Below are 20,137 nucleotides of genomic sequence, written 5' to 3'. Positions count from 1 at the left end.
AATTTTTAAGAACAATGAAAATTAAACATTTTTTAATCAGAACACTTCAAAAATATTAAGAGTACATGATGTTGTGTACTCTCCAGACAAGCAAAATTCTGCATTTGTGATACAAAAAAAGTAATTAGTGGAGTTTTATTTTTGTTTAATGTGGATGCTAGGATCATGAGAGGGCCAACATTTATATCCATCCCTATTTGCCCTGAAGGTGGTGGTGGTGGTAAGCCACTTGCTTGAACAACTGCAGTTCTCTTGGTGATACTCGCCAACAATTAGAACATACAAATCTATAGTTCAGGGCCTTCAGCCCACGGTGTGAAGCTGATTTAACAACCTACTCAATCAACTGCCTAGAATTTCCCTTATGCATAATCCTTCATTTTTCTCAGTTCTGTGTATCTATCTAATAATCTCTTAAAAGATTCTATTTTATCGGCCTCCACCACTTTTGCCAGCAGTGAATTCCATGCACGCTCTACTCACTGTGTAGAAAAACTTATCTCTTCCATTCACCCTGCACTTACTCCCAAGTATCTTAAAAGTATATCCCCTGATATTGTCCTCTGGCCATCCAATCGATGCCTCTAGTCATCTTATATAACTTGATCAGATTATCCCTCCTCCTCCATCACTCCAAGGAGAAAAGACCAAGTTCACTCAATCTATCCTCCTAAGGCGTGTTCTCCAATCCAGACAGCATCCTTGTAAATCTCTGCACCCTCTCTATTAGCATCTACATTCTTCGTGTAGTGAGGTGACCAGAAGTGAACACAACTTTCCAAATAGGGTCTAACGAAGATCTTGTATAACTGCATTATCTCAAGGCTCCAGAACTCGATTGCACGGTTAATCAAAGCAACACACCATATGTCTTCTTAACAACACTATTAACCTGTGCAGCAGCTTTCAGTGTCCTATCCTCTGGAACTTCTGTCACTAGTGATGAAGCAAAGATAATCAGCAGTAGTTTAGCAATCTCCTCCCTCACTTTCATAATATCAATATGCTCAAGTGTTTCAGTCCATTTTAAGTCATCCTCACAATTGCCAAGGTCCTTTTCTCTGATGAATACTGAAGCAAAGTATTCATTGTATTGTACCTCCTCTGACTCCATGCGCACGTTTCCACTTACACCCCTGAAGGATTCTATCCTCACACAACAACTCAATCTTCTTGTTCTTCACGTACTGGTAGAATGTTTTGGGGTTTTCCTTCATCCTGCTCGCTAAGGCCTTCTCATGACCCCTTCAAGTTTTTCTGTCCTTTCTTAAGCTCTTTCCTGACAATTTTGTAAAGCTCTAAAACTCTCAGTCCCTATCTTAAACTTCGTAAGCTCTTAACTATATTTACTACTGCCCTTGCACATTTTGTCATTCTTTCCCTGCCTCAATGGAGAATACTGTACTTGTGCAGATCTCTATCCAAATAGACTTTGAACATTTGCCACACATCTGCCATATATTTTCCCCCCAAGTACATTTGCTCCCAATTTATCCTCCCAAGTTCCTGTCTAATAGCATCAAATTTTCCCCTATCCCAATTAAATATTGTCCCAAACTGTCTATTCCTGTCCTTCTCTAGCATTATGATAGAGGAGAGAGTTGTGATCACTTTCTCTGAAATGTTCACCTGCTGAGAGATCTGACACCAGACCTGGTTCATTTCCCAAAACTAGGCCAAGTAAGGTCCATCTATTTATTGTGGCAAGAAACCTTCCTGAACACATCTAACAAATTTCACTCCATCCAAACCCTTCACTCAATTGGTGTCACTCATTATTAGAAAAGTTAAATCACCCTTCAGTACAACCTTATCGTTTTTACACTTTTCAAGAATCTGCTCTTCGATGTCTCTGTTATTACTTAGGGGAGGGGTCTAATAATATACACCCAGTAGGGTTATTGCCCCTTCCTGATCCTGACCTACCCACACTGATTCAACAGACTATCCCTCCACGATTTCCCCCTTTTCTCAAACTGTGATAGTATCCCTGATCAGCAATGCCACTCCCTCCCTGCCATTTTTGAAACTTCTAAATCCTACCACATTCAGCAGCCATTCCTGCCCTCAAGACTGCCACAGTTCTGTCATGGCCACAATATCATAGTTCTATGTCTTAACCCACATTCTTGAGTTCATCTGCTCTATTCCTCATACTCCTTGCACAAATTTCAACCAATCCAACTTACTGCATTTATGTTCCATGTACTGTCTGTCCTTCTTCACAGTCCCACTATACATTACATCTACCACTGCTGAACACTCTGGTTCCCATTCTCCTGCCTAGCTAGTTTAAACCCTTCAATCAGCTCTATCAAACTTGCCCGCAGTGATATTGGTCCTTCTCCAGTTTGGTGCAACCTGTCCTTTCTGTGCAAGTCATACCTTCCCCAGAAGAGACCTCAATGATCCACTAACTAGAACCTTTGCCATATTCTTGCCCTCACTAGTGCTTAGCACAGGAACAATCCAGAGATTACCACCTTTCCTCCCTCATCACTTTTTCCATCTATGTCATTGGTGCCAATGTGTACCATAACATCTGGCTGCTCACCCTCCCTCTCAAGAATTCTTTGGACTTGATCAGTGCAATCTCTCACCCTAGCACCTGGGAAACAACATATGACCCCGATTGTCTTGACCCCCTCCCTCCCCCCCCCACAGAATCTCCTGTCTATTCTCCTTATCGATGAACATTAAAATGTTCTTCCTTCCCTTCCCTCTGAGCCATGATTGTCAAGTACAGGTATGCGCCGCTTAATGTCCACGATACATTCTGTGGAACTGGGCATTCTGCGATGTGGACGTGCAAACACCATATTACTGTACTGTATATACTTAGCAAAGCTAAATTAAACTAATTTTTTTCCCCACTTTTTAAATTTTTATGTAAACACTTTCTTAACCTATAATCACACACAATTTAACAGAGAGAATCAGAATCATCCACATCATTGTTCTCAACTTCCTCATGGTGTTCCACTGGAAGAGTTTCAGGTCCAATAACCTCCTTTGATGAACTGACACTCTGTAACGCCTGAAGGCCAAGGCTGTTCTTGGAGAGATGTTGGCTTCTTCAGGAATAAATCCAGTGTTGTTTGTCTAGTTTGCTTTTTCTTCATGAATTTCTCACATGCAGCAAACACTGCAAGAGCATTCCTCTCTATCAGTGAAAAGCTTTCAGTGTTTGGGTCCATCTCTTCAGCAAGCTGTTATGGTCTGCAAAGAATTTGGCTAAACCTTTTAACAGTGAACCTCTTCTGCACCTGTTCTTCTTCTCCAGCTATTCCCTCTTGCTCTAGCAACTCTTCATTTGTTTGTGCCTGAGGAACTGCCTCTAGGAGTTCTTCAATCTAGGTTGAGGTCGTTGCTTATCATGTCGACAAAAGTCTATTAATCCTTGCAATCTCCATCTTTTTTTTTTTCAAATCCCTTAAACTCATGCACATACCATTTCAGTATTTTGTTCTATATGCCATTCACTCAATTTTTCATCACATCATCCCAGGTTCTTTATGCAGTGGAAAATGTACTCCTTCCAGAAATGTATCAGTGTCTTGCTGGTGTCATCAGTGGGAGCAACAGCCTTGAATGCTGCATTAACCCCTCGGACCACTGGGTGGATTAAAGAGGTGGTGTTTTGTGAGAAGAACACGACTTTGATGACGATTCACCTTATTGTCAATGTACCAGTAAACCAGCCAATGAAATACAATCAGCATCGACCGGAGGTTAAAAAGTAATGCTAACCATTCTTTCCCCATCTCTTTGTATCATTCTTATGGTTATTCATCAGAAACTTAATAAAGATTGAAAAAAAATTACAGTAAAACGTGCAATTAAAACCAACAACACTATTCTACAAGGAACTGTTAAAAAGGACTGATTTTACATCTGAGTCCAGTCCCACTCAGTGTCGTGATTTAGTGTTCAACATAGTCACAGCTTCATTCAGAAAAAGCTCTTCTTGAGCCTCCTGGTGCACAATTGAAGGCTCCTGCAGCATCTACTTGATGGGAGAAGAGTGAATAGTCCATGATTTGGTCTGTTACATCGTTCCCTATAGATGTTTTCAATGTCTTCCAATAATCCATTGGGCAGTTTCACTACCAGCTGGAGTGCCTTGCGATTCTGTGCAATAAAATTCCCATACCACACCAAAATACCATATGTTAGCATGCTCTCAATTGTGCATCTAGAGAAATTCAATTGTGCATCTTGTAGCAGGCCGAGCGGCCACGTAGCACAGTGTTTCGAACTGTTGCCAGGGCGGCTCGCCGAGCAGACGTGTAGAGCTGCGGGCCCGGTCACTGCTCGCTCACCTAGGCGAGGAACTGCAGGCATGCACTGCTGTGAGCCAAGTCACGACAAACTGAACTTGGCTCTTTCTAAAAGGCTCAGGGTTTCCATTGTGTTCACTTTAAACACACGAGTCTTGCAGATTAGTGGCAGACACTAATCTGTTGCATGGGGCCCGGACCGGGAGGGGTATAAAAGGAGGAAGCAAATTCAAGTAAACAGTCTTTGCAGGCTAACCCTGTGTATGTGTATTCATTTAGTAGCTCGACCGGAGTAATCGCTACAATCTATAGAAATCCAACAATATCCTGGGACAGAGGTGGATCTTCTTCATGCTCCTCAAAAATACAGAGACATTGTTATGCCTTTTAACCAAAAGTGAAGAATTCAAGGACCAAGTGAGATCTTCAGAGATATGGATGCCAAGGAATTTAAAGCTCAGAAAACACTCCCACCACCCCTCCACTGATGTAAATCGAGACATGAGTGTGGCTTCTGGCACGTCTGAAGTCCACGATGATCTCCTTGAACTGAGTGCTGAGCGTCAAATTGTTATCGGCACACCACACAGCCAGATCCTGAACCTCATTCCTATAGGTTATTTCATCGTCCCCTTTAGTCAAGCCCACCTGTTGGTGTGGAGGTCACCAATGAAAGGAGGAATGACCTGGAGCATTGTCTACAATTAGAAAAATCTTGAAAGGTATGCCTTCTTCCAAGCAGTACTTCTCCATTTCACTGGCTTAGCAATCGAGATGGGCATTCTGAAACAGCATTTGTGCCATCCAGGACTTTTTATTGCACCTGTAATAAACTGATACTGTGTATTTGTTAATGTTCTTGAGAGCCCTAGGGTTTTCACTATACAAAATAAGAAATAGCTTTAACTTGTAGCCAGCAACATCACCTCCTAACTTGGCCTCCTTATGGATGAAGATCCTTTTAGGCATTCGCTTCCAAAATAAGGAGGTTTCATCCATATTAAAAATTTGTTGGAGCAAATGACCTCCCACTACAATAAGTTTATCTAAGGTTTCAACAAATTCTTCTGCTGCCTTCGCTTCAGCACTCGCAGACTCATCACTCACTTTCACATGATGCAGCAAAAAACGTTGTTTGAAACGCATGAACCACCCAGAGCTAGCACTAAACTTGATATCCTAATCTGGTCCTGCATTTTCTTTCAAGCTTCATGCTTTAGCAGTGATTGTCAATGTGCTGAGAGGACACTCGCTTCTGTCTTTGCTCCTCAATCCACATTAGCAACTTCTCCATACCTGATTATGGGTACCTCTTGCATTTTCATTAGCCTTGTACTTTTCAATGGATCCAATGCTTTAACAGCTTGGAGATTTTTTTCTTTGTTTTTGAGGGTCATTGTGAGTATCGAGTGCAACAGGCAATATAATCCATTGATTTTCCACCTTCGTGTTGTTTAATAACCTTTTGTTTTATTTCTAAATCGATACTTCTCCTTTGCCTCTTGCTGCTGCTATCACAGGGACTGGTTTTGCTGTGTTTGGGAGCCATGATAGATAGAAAGTACAGTACCTACAAAACATAAGCCTTTGTATACCAATTACATGAGATATACGTGTTGCGTGGGGAAAGTTGTTGTGAACTTCCAGTCACTTCCGCTACGCCCAGTTCTCCAATCGGGATTACTGACCTTATGGGACCATGGGCGACAAATGTATATGCGGTCGGACATTTCCCAAACGTTAAGTGGCACATACCTGTACTGTTGAGGTTTTTAACTTCACCAAACACAAGACTGCACTTGGAGTATTGTGTTCAGCTCTGATAGCTGTATTTATGAATGGGAAATTGTGTCTTGTGAATTTGATTTGAGTTTTTTTTGAAGGTGTCCAGGAGAATTGATGAAAACAGGGTGATAGATATTGTCTACGTGGACTTTAGTAAGACCTCTGACGAGTTCCTTCATGTTGGTCTGGTTCAGAGGTAGAAACATTTGGGATCCAGAGTGATCTGGCCGAATGGATTAAAAATGGGCAAGTGTAGGAGCTTTAGGATATAGGGTGGAAGCTGTTTTTCAGATTGGAGACTGTAACCAGTGGCATGCTGCAGGGATCAGTGTGGCATTTTTTGTTGTTCGTCATTTATATTAAAGGTCTGGATGAGAACGTAGCTGATGTGGTTTGTGCAGATTTAGGACCTTTCAGCGCAGCCGTTCTGGCGCGAGCGATTTGGCGCTGCCTAATTGGCACAGCCCAATTTGCCGCAGACCCATTTAGGCGCAGAACTATTTTGCCGCATATTCAGGCTCAGTTAAAAGCATTAATGAAAGCAAGATGGGAATTTACATGGAACTAAAAAAATGTTTATTCTCTGTAGTAAAAATGTTAGATAGTGATGTTAATTATGAAAAATCTAAAATATAACCTTTATTCAAAATTATGGGCTTTCCCTCTTAAATACTCAACATAATTTCTCCCACTAAATCTTCTTACGAGTGTTTATATTCGAGTGTCTGCTTCCCTGAATTTCTTTTAATTTCAACAGAATATCGTGCCCTGCTACAAGATGCTCGTAGTAAATGTCCCTTCCTCTCTGAACTTTTCGTAAACTGTCAACAAATTTCCAAATAACTGGATGTTCCACTCCAAGTTCACATTGTAATCTCCTGTGAGCAGCTTCTGCATGATTGTTTGTTCTGTCTTCATTGTTTAAAGTTCTTTCATATAAATTCTACATTCCAACTGGAAAAAAGGGTGGACACCTACCATTTCCTCTGCGTAATCTTCAACCTACATAGTTATCCTCAAACCAGTCCAGCAGCGGTTCCAGTTCATCTGGAAGCACATCAGCCAAATGTTCAATAGTTTCGTCAATGTTTTCAATTGGAATAAATGCAAGACCAATTATCATTTTAGCTCTCAAAGAAAACTCCGAGTCAATGTTATACCTACTCAAGTGTCCCAAACTGACAAGATGTTTTCTCATATTTTGAGCCAGGTGAAAAAAAACATCCCCTAATTTCCACAGGAAAAGGCTGCTGTAAACTTTTGAAATTTGCAAGTTCAAAGTCACAGTTGATAATGTCAGGGCGGCAATTTATCATATGTTGTTCGTAACTTGTTTGGAAGTAAAGCAATCAACAGTGGGAACACACCTTTATGTATTTCCTCTGAAATAACATAAACTTGTGAAAATAGAGTGTGGAAACTTTGAATGTTCCATCAACATTTAACTTTTTTGGTTGTCTCAGAAACTTAGCATTCCCTTTTCTTCCAAATATAAGAATTCTGCAGGTGGTGCTACCGCTGTCAGCTAGTAAAATTTGTTCTTCATTATATTCATCAACAGAATATGTTTTAAAGCTATCTGGAATTACAAGTTCTTCTAAATTTCTTGGATTTTACTGGGTAAGCAGAAATTTCTTTCTTTGTCCTATGGACCATTTTCTACTGCGCTCTGTTGCGCTCCTTGGCAATCAGACAAATTTTCTAGGCACTCGTCAATCACTTGTGCAGTTCGCTCAACAGTTTCAGCAGCTCGTACTTTTATCTTTGAAATGACGGTATCTCTTTCCACCTTCAATGCCGAAGCAGCATGCGAATGTTCATTAATTTGTTTCACTTGTTCACCATTTCTAACGTGAATTCGAGCTTTGCAAATGTCCTTCCTCTCACATCTCCAAAACTTTATCTTATCAGCAGCATATTTATCAAAAACGTATATGTAGCCTTCGTATGAGCACTTTTCCTTTCCACGTTTTGTCAAAATTGTTGATGGCATTTTAATGTGTGGAATAACTACTTGACACTACTTATTTATAAGTTTTGCGCTGAAATAGGTCTGCGCTGAAATGGGCTGCGCCCAACTGGCCGCGGCAAATTACTCGCGCCAAAACGGCTGCTCCGAATGGTCCTCCTATTCCGGGTTTGTGCATTTGCAGATGACATCATACATGGTGGTATAGTGGACAGTAACAAAGATTACCCAAGATTATGGCAGAATCGTAATCAACTGGGGAAGGGGACCAATAAATGGAAATGGAATTTAACTCAGAGAAGTTCAAGGGTTTTTAAAAATATTTTATTTAAAATTCCATACATGCAGTAGCTATAATTGTTATAATAATATAGATATCAAAAAACAAATTGATTACATCCATGATGGTTTTCACCCCACCCCAAGAAGCCCCTCACTCCCACCCAAACCCCCCTCTAAGAAGCAATGTACAAAATGAAAAAAAAAACTTTATAGGTATAAAAAGGAAGAAAAAATTTTCAGAGAAAGATGTCATCCAGTACAAATCATCAGATCTAACATAAATGTACAGAGTTGAATCTTGCAAGTCTAGTGACATAAGGATAGATAAGTTCAAGGAGATGGATTTTGGTCATTCAAACCAGGGGAAGTCAAACAATGGCTGGGCCGTGGATAGTGGTGTTTAACAGAGAAACCTCAAGGTACGTGCCCTATAAGTGGTAGACAGGGTGGTGAAAAAAGCATATGGCACATTTGCCATTTGGTTAAACCACACTTGGAATCTTGGATGCAGTTTTGGTTGCCAGACTATAGAGTGTGGGAAAGATTCACAGCAATGTTGTCTATTCTGGAGGGTTTGATTTCCCTTTGACTGAAGGAGGTTGAGGGGTGAACTTATGAAGGTTTATAAAATTATGAGGCGCATAGGTAAGGTAGACGGTCAGGTTTTTTTTCAATTTAGGGAAGTCTAAAACTAGAGGAAATAGGTTTTAAGGTTACAGGGAAATAAAGGAGATCTGAAGACAAGATAATCAGACAGGGGGTCGTGAGTATGTGAAGCAAGATAACGATGATTCACCTTATTGTCATTGTACTAGTAAAACCAGCCAATGAAATACAACAGCATCGACTGAAAGTTAAAAAAAGGGTGCTAAATATATTACAATAAAACACGTGCAATTAAAACCAACAACACTATTCTACAACTGTAGAAACTGTTAAAACAAACTGACTTTACAATATGACTGCAGTACCACTCAGCACTGTGATTCAGTATTCACTATGTCCAAGGAGGTAGAGGATAAAGGTACAATTACAAAATTTAAAAACATTTGGAAAAGTACATGGATTGGGAAGGTTTTGAAGGTCCAAGTGCAGGTAAATTTGATTAACTTCAATGGTACCTTGGTCGACATGGGCATTTTGAGCTGAAGGGTCTGTTTAGGTGCTCTCTACTATGGGAAGGATATGATTACTAAGGAAATTCACCAAGATTGTTGGGATTGGAGGATTGTTAGTTACGGTGAGAAATTAGATAGCTGCTTTCCCTATTGGATGATGCTGATGGGTGAATCATTAATACATTATGAGAGGCATATATAGTGTAGATAGATAGAATCTTTTTCACCTGGTAAAAGTATTAAAATATCAAAAGGACATAGTTTTAAAGCAAGAGAATAGAATAAGATGATTTGAAGGGTTTTATTTTATACAGAAAGTGGTTGATACTTGGAACATGCTGCAAGAGGAGGTGGTGGATTCAGATACAATTTCTGCATTTAAGAAGCATTTAGTCACATACTTAAATAGAAGGTATGTAAGAATCCAGTCTTAAAGTCCTCGCAGGTCCATCTCAGGTAGACAACTGGTGGTCATTTCTGTGCTGTATTATTCTGAGATATTGGAAGGAGGGTCAATGATAAAGTGGCTGAAGATAAATGGGTGTAGGAAAATGCCCTGAGGAATTCATGGAGTGGTGTTGTGGTGTTGGGATTATTGACCTCCAACAACTACAAACACATTCCTTGTTGCAAGGTTAATGTCTTCAGTCATTAGAATGGGTTCTCCTTGATGCAAAGTATTATTAGGCTCAGTGATGTCAATAGCAGTCACACCAACCTCAACCTCAGCTCTTAAACTAAGAGATCAGAAACTGAGTTGCCCTGGCAAAGCTCATACAAGGGATTTTTAGTGAATAAGAACCACTTGATGGCACTGTTAACAATACCTTCCATTTCTTTCCTGATGACAGAGAGTAAACTGATTAGACACACTGGATTTATCCTGCTTTTTATGGGCCAGATAAAGCTGGACAACTCCCTACATAGCTAAATTGATCTGTTCTGTAATATGTTGGCTGGAGCACACATCCTCAATATCATGTGCAGAGTGTCTGGCTATATTTTCTTTATTCTTTCCCGTGCTTTTACTTATTACATGGAGTGAATCAAATTAACTGATGACTACCTGTGTGATGGTGCACATATTGCCACTTATCAGCCATTGCCTAACATTGTCCAGGTCTTGCTCCATTTAGACATGGACTGCTTTATAAGGGAGCAAATAATATCAAAGAGGATACAAAAAGCCTCCTTAAGTACAGTATAAAAAATAATAAAAGAGAAGTGAGAGTAAAACTTGGACCACTAGAAAATGACACAGGAGTAATAATAATGGGAGTCAAGGAGGTGCAGAGGAACTAACTGAGTATTTTGCATCAATATTCGCTTTGGAAGACATTGACCATGTCCCAGATGTCGAAGGGTATCAAGAAAGGGAAGTGAGTGCAGCTACTATTTCAAGGGAGATGGTGATCACAATAGTTTAAGGGTGGATAAGTCTCATGGACCAGATTGCACCCACAGGTCCTGAAAGGTAGCGGTAGAGATAGTGGATACATTGGTAATGATCTTTCAGGAACTAACAGATTCTGGCATAGTGCCAGAGAACTAGAAAATTGCAAATGTGACCCCACCATTCAAGAAGGGAGTGAGGCATCAGAAAGAAAATTATAGGTTGGTTAGTCTGAAGTCATTGGTTGGGAAGATGTTGGAGTCGATTGTTAAGGATGAGGTTATGGAGTACTTGGAGGCACATGACAGGATAGGAAAATCTTGCTTGACAAACCTATTTGAATTCTTTGAGGAAGTAACAAGTAGGCTGGATAAGGGAATGGATGTTGTGTATTTGAATTTTTAGACGGTATTTGACAAGGTGTCGCACATGAGACTACTAAACAAGATATAAGAGCCCATATAACAGGAAACATACTAGCGTGGGTAGAGAATTGGCTGATTGGCAGGAAGCAGAGAGTTAGAATACAAGGATCATATTCTGATTGGCTGCTAGTTGCTAATGGTGTTCCACAGGGGTCGGGGTTGGAATGTCTTCTTTTTATGTTAATGATTTGGACTATGGAATTAATGGCTTTGTAGCCAAGTTTGCCGATGATACGAAGGAAGGTGAAGGAGATGGTGTTGTAAAAGAAACACAGAGGCTGCAGAAGGACTTAGACAGATTAGCAGAATGGGCAGAGAATTGGCAAATGAAAAATAATGTCAGAAAGAGTATAATCGTGCACTTTAGTAAAAAAAAATGAGCAGACTATTTTTTTTTAAATGGGAGAAAACTAAAATTACTCAGGAACATGAAGTCCTATTACATATGTTTCGCATGATAATTATAATTTTTTTATTAATAAGTGGTTGTTATACTCGGAATATTTACATTTCAATTTATATTGATTAGATTTTAATATGTATATTTAACTTTTTTTATATTCTTTCTTTTTTTTCTTTTTTTATGGCTCTCCTTTAGGAGAGTTGGCTGAAGGGGGGGTCTTTTCTTTTCTTTCTTTTAATATATAAAAAATATGTTCATGTTTAATTGCTGTATATGTCATATATTATTTATTTTTTGAACGAATAAATAAAGTTTAAAAAAAAAAGAAACATGGAGTCCTCGTGCAGGATAGCCTGAAGGCAAAACTTGCATGTTGAGACAGTGGTGAAGAAGGCAAATGCAGTCCTGGCATTCATATCAAGAATAGAATATAAGAGCAAGGATGTGATGTTGAGGCTTTAAAAGGCACTGATGAGACCTCACTTCAAGTCCTGTAAGTAGTTTCGGTCTTCTTATTTAAAAAAAAGATGTGCTGACATTGGAGAGGGTTCAAAGGAGGTTCACTAGGATGATTCTGGGAATGAAAGAGTTATATGAAGTGCATGTAACAGCTCTTGACCTGTATTCACTGGAATTTATGAGAAACATTTTGAATGTTGAAAGGTGTGGACAGAGTAAATCAGTGGTTCTCAATCATTTTTTTTTCCCATTCACATATCACCTTAAGTAATCCCATAGAGCACCTATGGCATCCTATGCATAGGGAATTTCTTCAGCCAGAGGGTGGTAAAACTGTGGGATTTGTTGCCACAGTCGGTCAATGGGTGTACTTAAGGCAGAGGTTGATAGGTTTTTGATTAGCCAGGGCATCAAAGGTTAGGGGAAGGCTGGGGAAAATGGATCAGCTTGTGATTAAATGTTGGGGCAGACTTGATGTGTTGAATATTCCATTTCTGTTCTTAGGTCTTATGGTCTTTAATGCTGAAGGTATGTGAATGGATTGGAACACCATCAGCAAAGTCCCCATTTCTTTCCTTGATGAAGTAGCTATCCTGAGGCTGGGACAATTTACTTCCAATCAAAATAATCTTCCTTTGTATAATATGTGGCTCCAATCCTTGATGTCCAGTTTTAGCATGGCTACTTAATGACACAAAACCACACAGATGGCCAATCTTAGCTGCCATATCTGAACTGATCATTCCAGGTACACTGCGGCTTTTCAACATATTGGAATGATTCCTTGGTGTGACAATAGGATTTTGTCCCAACAAGGATTATGTAGGTTATACTACCAGTTTGTGGAACTCAGCCTGTCTGGACAGTGGCAGTACTACCAAGCTATTCTTGGTGATGGTCAATGTATCCAAATTTAGTGCCTTACTGATCAGTGGTTGATCTGGTTAGTCATATCTTTTTTTCAGTTTCAATAAATTAGTAAGGAAATAATTGAACAAATTACTGGTCCATTTAGAATCTCCATGTTGTTATATTAGCTAGACTGATTATGGATAATGCATTTCATCCTCCAAACTGAACCAGTTTTGCCAACTGTAGTAAAATAATCTAGAATCTAAAAAAATTAACTGACCATGGTGGCATTTGAACTGGTTTATTAGTCTGTCTGGATAAAGAGATTAGTAATTTAACTTCTGTGCCACCAGCACAACAGCAATTTCTCATTGTTGACGAATTTAAGATAGAAGTACTTGCCTCTTATCGGCAGGTGGACAACCTGCAGCAGGAGGCCCAGCAGTGGATCAGCCTGCAGCAGGAGGCCCAACAACAGGAGACACAGCAGCTGGAGGCCCAGCAAGGATATAGAAACAGCTCACCAGAGAAGGATGAAGATACAGATACAGAGAAAGCGGAATGTGGGTCAATGGGGCTAAGTGGGAGATGTTCGGCATGGACTAGTAGGGCCGAACTGGCCTGTTCCTGTGCTGTAAATGGTCGTATGGTCATATGACACAGACATAGATACAGACACAGAAGAAGAGGAGGAAGAAGACCAAGAATTTCAAAGGAAAGAAGGTGGTAAAATAGAAGGACAAAGTTCAGATAAAGCCTTTTTCGAAGAACAAATTAGGTCATTAAAAGAATGGCTATCATTAGAATTTAGTTCAATCAAAAGAAAAATGAAAAGAGCTGAAGACAGAATGCAAACCTTAGAGTTGGTAATGACTGAAATGGAGAAAAGAGTAGGAAATGTGGAGGAACGAGAATCTGCTGCAGAAATGGAGATAAATGATTTAAGAGGGAAGTTGGAAGAGAGCGAAAAAAAATTTAAAGAGAAACAAGATTTATTGTCACAAAAAATTGACGTATTGGAAAACTACAGTAGGCGAAACAACATAAAAATAGTGGGCCTGAAAGAAGGCAAAGAAAGGTCAGATATGAAGGAATTTATAAAAGGATGGATCCCGAAGGTGCTGGGAATGACAGATTCACATGAAGAAATAGAAATTGAAAGGGGGCATAGAGCGCTAGTATCGAAACTACCACCACATCAAAAACCGAGATCCATATTGGTAAAATTTCTAAGATATATGACAAGAGAAAACATACCAGACCAGGCAAGAAAGAAGATTAGAGAAGATAATAAGCCATTGGAATATAAGGGACAAAAAATATTTTTTTACCCAGACATAAGCTTCGAACTTTTAAAGAGGAAGGAATTCAACACGGCGAAAACAATCTTATGGAAGAAAGGGTATAACTTCATATTAAGACATCCAGCAGTACTCAAAGTATTTATTCCTGGGGAATGGAATAGACTGTTCTCGGACCCAAAAAAAAGCCCAAGAATTTGCTGAATATTTGCAGGACAGAAGAGAAGAGTGACAAGAAGGATGACTGGCAAGAAAATATACAAAAATATGAAAAAATATAAAGTAAAGATAATGTATAGATAAAGATTTAAAGATGGATAAGAGAAGGGAAAAAAAGAGAGAGAACTTTGTTATAAATATGGGAAAATAGAGTTCTCGTGCGGGTCTGGGTGGGGGAGAATAAGAGTCACTGCGAAATCGGTTGACGCTTGCAAGTAAGTTCACAAACCGAATGGAAAGGAGAGTTGTGGTTGGCGTCAAAGGGCAATCCAAGGAGGGGAGGTTCATTTGTGGTTAAAGGGTTATTGCTTGTGGGGATTGTCTTAAGTGTGTTGTCATATATTGAGATTAAAAAGGAAAACTTAAAAAACAATAATGAAAAAAAGGGAAGGTGGTGAAGAGGAGGAAAAGAAGTGAAAATAAAGATATAAGATGGCCACGTTGGACTAAATGACTATAAACATTAATGGAATATATAACCAAGTTTAAGTGTATCCCATTGGAGAAAAAAAACATCACATATAATTTAAAAGACAAAGTTAAAATGTTTGAAAAAACCTGGGAACCATATATGGAACATAACAGAAAGAGCAGGCCTAGGACCACCACCACCTAAAATGATAAGAAGATAAACACGATCAGATTTAATGTGAATAAGTAGATGATGCGTCCTTTTTATTTGTATTCTTTTTGTATAAAGATATTGTTTTATTGTATTTTATATGTTCAATATTTACTGTTTTTTGAGGGGGGTGGGAAGGGGGAAGAAGGATGGGGGGAAAAAGAGAAAATGTCACTGTGTTTATTTAAAGAGATGCATCTGTAAATATATTGGTTGATATGGTTCATAGTGGGATAAATAAAGAATTACACAAAAAAAAGCACTTGCCTCTTCAAGGTTTTTCCACGACTCTGCTGCATCGTGATCTTGCGGAATCTGTGGCAGCAGCAGATCCCCCCGAACCGAATGTTGGGGCAGGGTTGAGCCAGAATCTTGGGAATCTGTGAATGTTCCTATAGCAATAAAAGCTGCTCAGAGCCAAAACTCTATTAGTTTTTTTTCCACAACTTTATTTATTTGTTCAACAAGGTTATTACATACAGTAAAAAAGTACATATTGTGAACAATAAAAAATTTTTATATAAAAAAATAAAGAGAGAAAGAAAAAAAAGAACCCCCCTCACCTTCTCTCAGCCAGCTCTCTTTAGAAGAGCCAAAAAGAAAAGAAAACTAAAATATAAACTAAGATATATTTACTAAAATCTAATCAGAGTAAGTTTAAATGTAAATATTCTGAATATAAAGACCACTTATTACAAAAAAAAGAATAATTATCATGTAAAACATACGTGATTTTTTCCATTACCAAACAAGTTTTCATCTCATTATGCCATCTATTAATATCAATCATATTAGCATTTTTCCATGTACTTGATATACATTTTTTTGCTACAGATAAAGCTAAATATATAAAAGCAATCTGAAATTTATCTAATCCCAAATCTTTCAAAGGCTTCAACTTACCCAACAAAAATATTGCAGGGTCTAGAAGTATTTTAATCTTATACAAATGTTCCAAAAACAATTGAATTGCTTTCCAAAAAGATTGTATATGTACACATAACCAAACAGCATGAAAAAAAGGTTCCAACCTAATTACCACATCTAAAAAAAGAGTCTGATTCACGAAAACCATATTTTTTTTTTAAACTTTGCAGGTGTTAAATACACTTGATGTAAAAAATTGTAATTAACCATTCAATAAATTCTGCTTTTTTTAACAACATTGTATTGAATCTCCGAGAAGCTACACAAATTTTTTCAGAATTCTCAACAAGGAATGATCTGAAATTACCCGACTTTTATATTCTGCTTGCAATATTTTCCCCGTAAATGTGCCGATACTAAAAAAAAATCAAATCGAGAAAAGGATTCATGTCTAAATGAATAAAAAGAGAAATCCTTCTCTGATGGGTTGAGACGTCACCAAATGTCCACTCAATTAAGATCTTTCATCAAAGCTCGAATTTGAATTGCCATTTTGGATTTTTTTAACATTTTTTGGAAATTTATCTAATAAAGGTTCCAAAACACAGTTGAAATCTCCTCCGACCAAAACATTTTCATTAGCTTGTCCCAGAAGCAAAAATGCATCCGAAATAAATGCTTCATCATCCACATTCGGTGCATAAATGTTAAGTAAAGTCCAAAATTCATTAAAAATCTTACAATTCAATTTAAGAATACGTCCTGCATTCATTTCCATTGATTGTAATTCAAAAGATAAATTTTTATGTATTAAATTTGCTACTCCCTTAGCTTTAGAGTTAAATGAAGAAAAAAACACATGTCCAACCCAGTCCCTCTTCAATTTCATACTTTCTTTTTCATTCAAATGTGTCTTTTGTAAAAAAGCAATATCAATTTTCATCTTTTTGATATATGGCAAAACTCTCTTACGCTTGATCGGGTTGTTTAATCCCTGAACATTAAAAGAAGCAAATTTCAAATTTGGCATACCTAATACAATTACTAAATACTAAAAATAATCACAAAATTAATAATAACGAAGAAAAAAATATTTTATATATAGGACCCCCAAATTAAAATATATAGGCCCTCCAAATAAAACTTCGTTAATGATAAGAAGAAAAAAAACAACAAAAAGCCCCCCAAAAAACTACAAAAAGGTAGTAACTCCCTAAAAAAACTGGGTGTGGATTACCCACTAGTGACTGATGACTAACAAAAAAATTAGTGCAATCCCCTCCTCCCCAGCCAGCCAATCAAAAATATTAACATATTACAAAAAAAATTTTCAGCCTTGAGATTCCAGTCCAGATGGTGAACTCATTTCAAGAGTAGATGAACTCTTTCCATTCCGATTCTTTCCATTTCTGCCATTTTTCCCATTTCCAAGACCATCAGATTTTCCTTAAGGAGATAATGGTGGACTTGTTCTTTGTCCTCTGACATCTGGTTGCGAATTAGCGAAAACCATTGCCTCATGTTCATTCTCAAAGAATTGAGACTGATAGTTTCCATAAAACACGTTCAACACAGCAGGGTAATGAAAAGCAAATTTGTAACCTTTACGCCATAAAAAGTCTTTAACTGGATTAAATTCATGTCGACGTCTGATAACATCTTGACTCAAATCAGGGTAGAATAAAACTCTACTATTCTGAACCATCATTGGGGCTTGCCTTTGTCCTGCATTTTGAACTCCAAGTCGAAGAATTGTCTCTCTATCCAAACAGTGAACTATTACAGCTCTTGGAGGTTGACCAGGTAAATGTGTTCTTCTTAAAGCTCTATGTACTCTTTCCAATACCAATCCATCAGGAAAATACTCTTCCCCTAACATCTGGGGAATCCAATTTTAAAATAATTTGACAGGATCTTGACCTTCTATACCTTCTGGCAAACCCACAATTTTCACATTATTTCTTCTGCTTTGATTTTCTAAATAGTCTATTTTTTTGTTAATTCTCTTTCCCGGGCTCCTAAATCTTTAACTGATTTTTCCACCTTTATTATTGTTTTTGTATTGGATTGTACCTGTTGTTTACATTCAGAAAAGGAAGCTTCAATTTTTTTAAAGTTTTTCCAATTTTCTTTAGCTTCTGCCTTAACCACAGTTAAGTCTGAACTCATATCAGTATTCATTTGAACCAGCTGATTCAATTGACCAGTAATGATATCCAAATAAGAAGCAATACCTTCAAACATCATGTAAACAGGTTGAGATGCAATTTGGAATGTAGAATCCGGTTCCACAATTTGTAATTCACTTTCTTCCAGCTCTTCTTCCATTTCCTGAATAGTGGTAGAGTAAGGTAAGTCCTCTTCTGGTTGCACTTCAAAAGGCAGCATTCTAGTCATTTTGCTGCGAGTTTGGACACCCAACGACGACCCCCCGACTTCCTCAGGGGGTCGTTGCTGTCCTCCCGCAGACCATTTTTAAATAAAATTACAGAATCCTCTGTAATTAACAACGCTACTCAAACCCCTAGTCGCTATAGACTGCGTGTCCAGTGTCACAGACCTCTTCCTCCGCGCTCCAATCTCTTCCAACGAGGTTATTTTTTGTGGCAAGCCTCCAGGCTCATGCCCAACTTTTCGGGAGCACGCTACTTCTTCCACAAAATGAATCGAACCAGCACCATCTTGAGACTGGTGAGTGGCTGTTACTTTAACTTTTGTTTCCACCGGTGATCGCTGAAGCTCGGGGATCGCTGCAATCGAATCTGAGGCTGTTTCAGGTCATTTAGGCCCCAAATCTTCTGCACTTCGAAACTGTATTTTCTTTTGTAACTGAGACTTAGTATTTTTTTTATATTAGTAGCCATAATGGCTCACCAAAATATCAAACTAAAAATTAAAATTTTTAAATTAAAAATAAAGGGTTAAAAAACAGGTACTTAAAAGTCTAACCAGAGATGGCAGGGATTACACGTCTAGTCTCTATGTCATCTCACCACGCACCCCGCCAAAACTCTATTAGTCACACAAATTCTATTTTAAAGTTAGGGACTTTTGTGGAAATTTGCAGCCGATTTCTATTTCAAGTGTCCCTTTTAGGAAATGAGACCATTTTATTTTACCATATTGTCACATTTCTTTCTTCTCCTATAAATTTATGACAATAAAGATTCTTGGGTTCAAAGAGTCACAGGCTGATTGGTTGATAAAGTTTCTTGTAAAGAAAGCTTTCACCACATGGCCTTCATAAATCAAAGAACTGAGTGCAAGAGTTGGGCAATTTCTGCTCTAATGACTTATGGTAGTTGAAGTTGGATAAGACATTGGTGAGACTATATTTGAAGTGTGTGCAGTTTTAGTCACCTACCTACAGGAAAAATATCAGTAAGATTGAAAGACTGCAGAAAAATTGACAAGAATGTTACCATGACTTGAGTGAAAGACTAAATAGATTGGGACTTTATTGCCTGGAGTGTCAGAGAATAAGGGGATATTTGATTGAGGTAGACAAAATTATGAGGGGTATGGAGAGGGTAAATGAAAACAGGCTTATTCAATTGAGGTTGGGTGATACAAGAATGAGCAGACATTGCTTATGAGTGAGAGATGAAATGATGAAGGGGTAAATTAGGGGGAAACTTCTTCATTCAGAGGGTGGTGACAGTGTGGAATGAGATGCTTGCGGATGTGGTGGGTGCAGATTTGATTTCAACATTTACGAGAAGATTGGAGAGGTCCACATCCAATGGCGTAACATTTGCTCATGGGTACTCACTTACAAATTTTGACAACTCTACAAAGCTAGCATCTAGAAAGATGAATTGCAAGGTGTATCTCTCCAGTTTATATCATTTTGCTATTATCCAGCCCACAGGCAATGTTGATCTCTGCCATATTTTAGCACAAACATTTATATAATGTAAATAATAATTTGGACAAGTGTGTTCAAGTGAATCACATTACCCAAATTCTGCTCAAAGGTTTCTTGGAACTTGGTAGGATTATTGTAATCTTGAAGTACTCGGCTAAAATGTTTCAGGTAAATAGCCAGATTTTCTATGTTGGATGAGTTTATGTCTTCAGATATTTGAATAATATGGTTTCTTTCAGAAACTAATTAGTTTGGATATTCTCAAAATTACCCTTAGTGTCACAGTCATAAAAT

General features: G+C 38.2%; 1 protein-coding gene across 8 annotated transcripts in view; it reads right to left on the bottom strand.

Moving 5' to 3' along the window:
• Positions 1-20,137, bottom strand: part of stx17 (syntaxin 17) — a 159,125-nt gene that overhangs the window by 5,142 nt on the left and 133,846 nt on the right. For 5 of the 8 annotated variants that reach the window (XM_069913573.1, XM_069913568.1, XM_069913569.1 and 2 more), the window contains one exon: positions 15,376-15,515. In XM_069913573.1, the coding sequence (XP_069769674.1) occupies positions 15,376-15,515 (140 nt within the window). The remainder of the gene's footprint in view (positions 1-15,375; positions 15,516-20,137) is intronic. The other 3 variants (XM_069913574.1, XM_069913571.1, XM_069913572.1) reach the window with 2 other exon arrangements.

Source organism: Narcine bancroftii, chromosome 1, assembly GCF_036971445.1.
Source record: "Narcine bancroftii isolate sNarBan1 chromosome 1, sNarBan1.hap1, whole genome shotgun sequence".
Taxonomy (NCBI): Eukaryota; Metazoa; Chordata; class Chondrichthyes; order Torpediniformes; family Narcinidae; genus Narcine; species Narcine bancroftii.
Note: the sequence above shows the minus strand (reverse complement) of the source record. Positions and strands in the feature narration are given on the sequence as shown.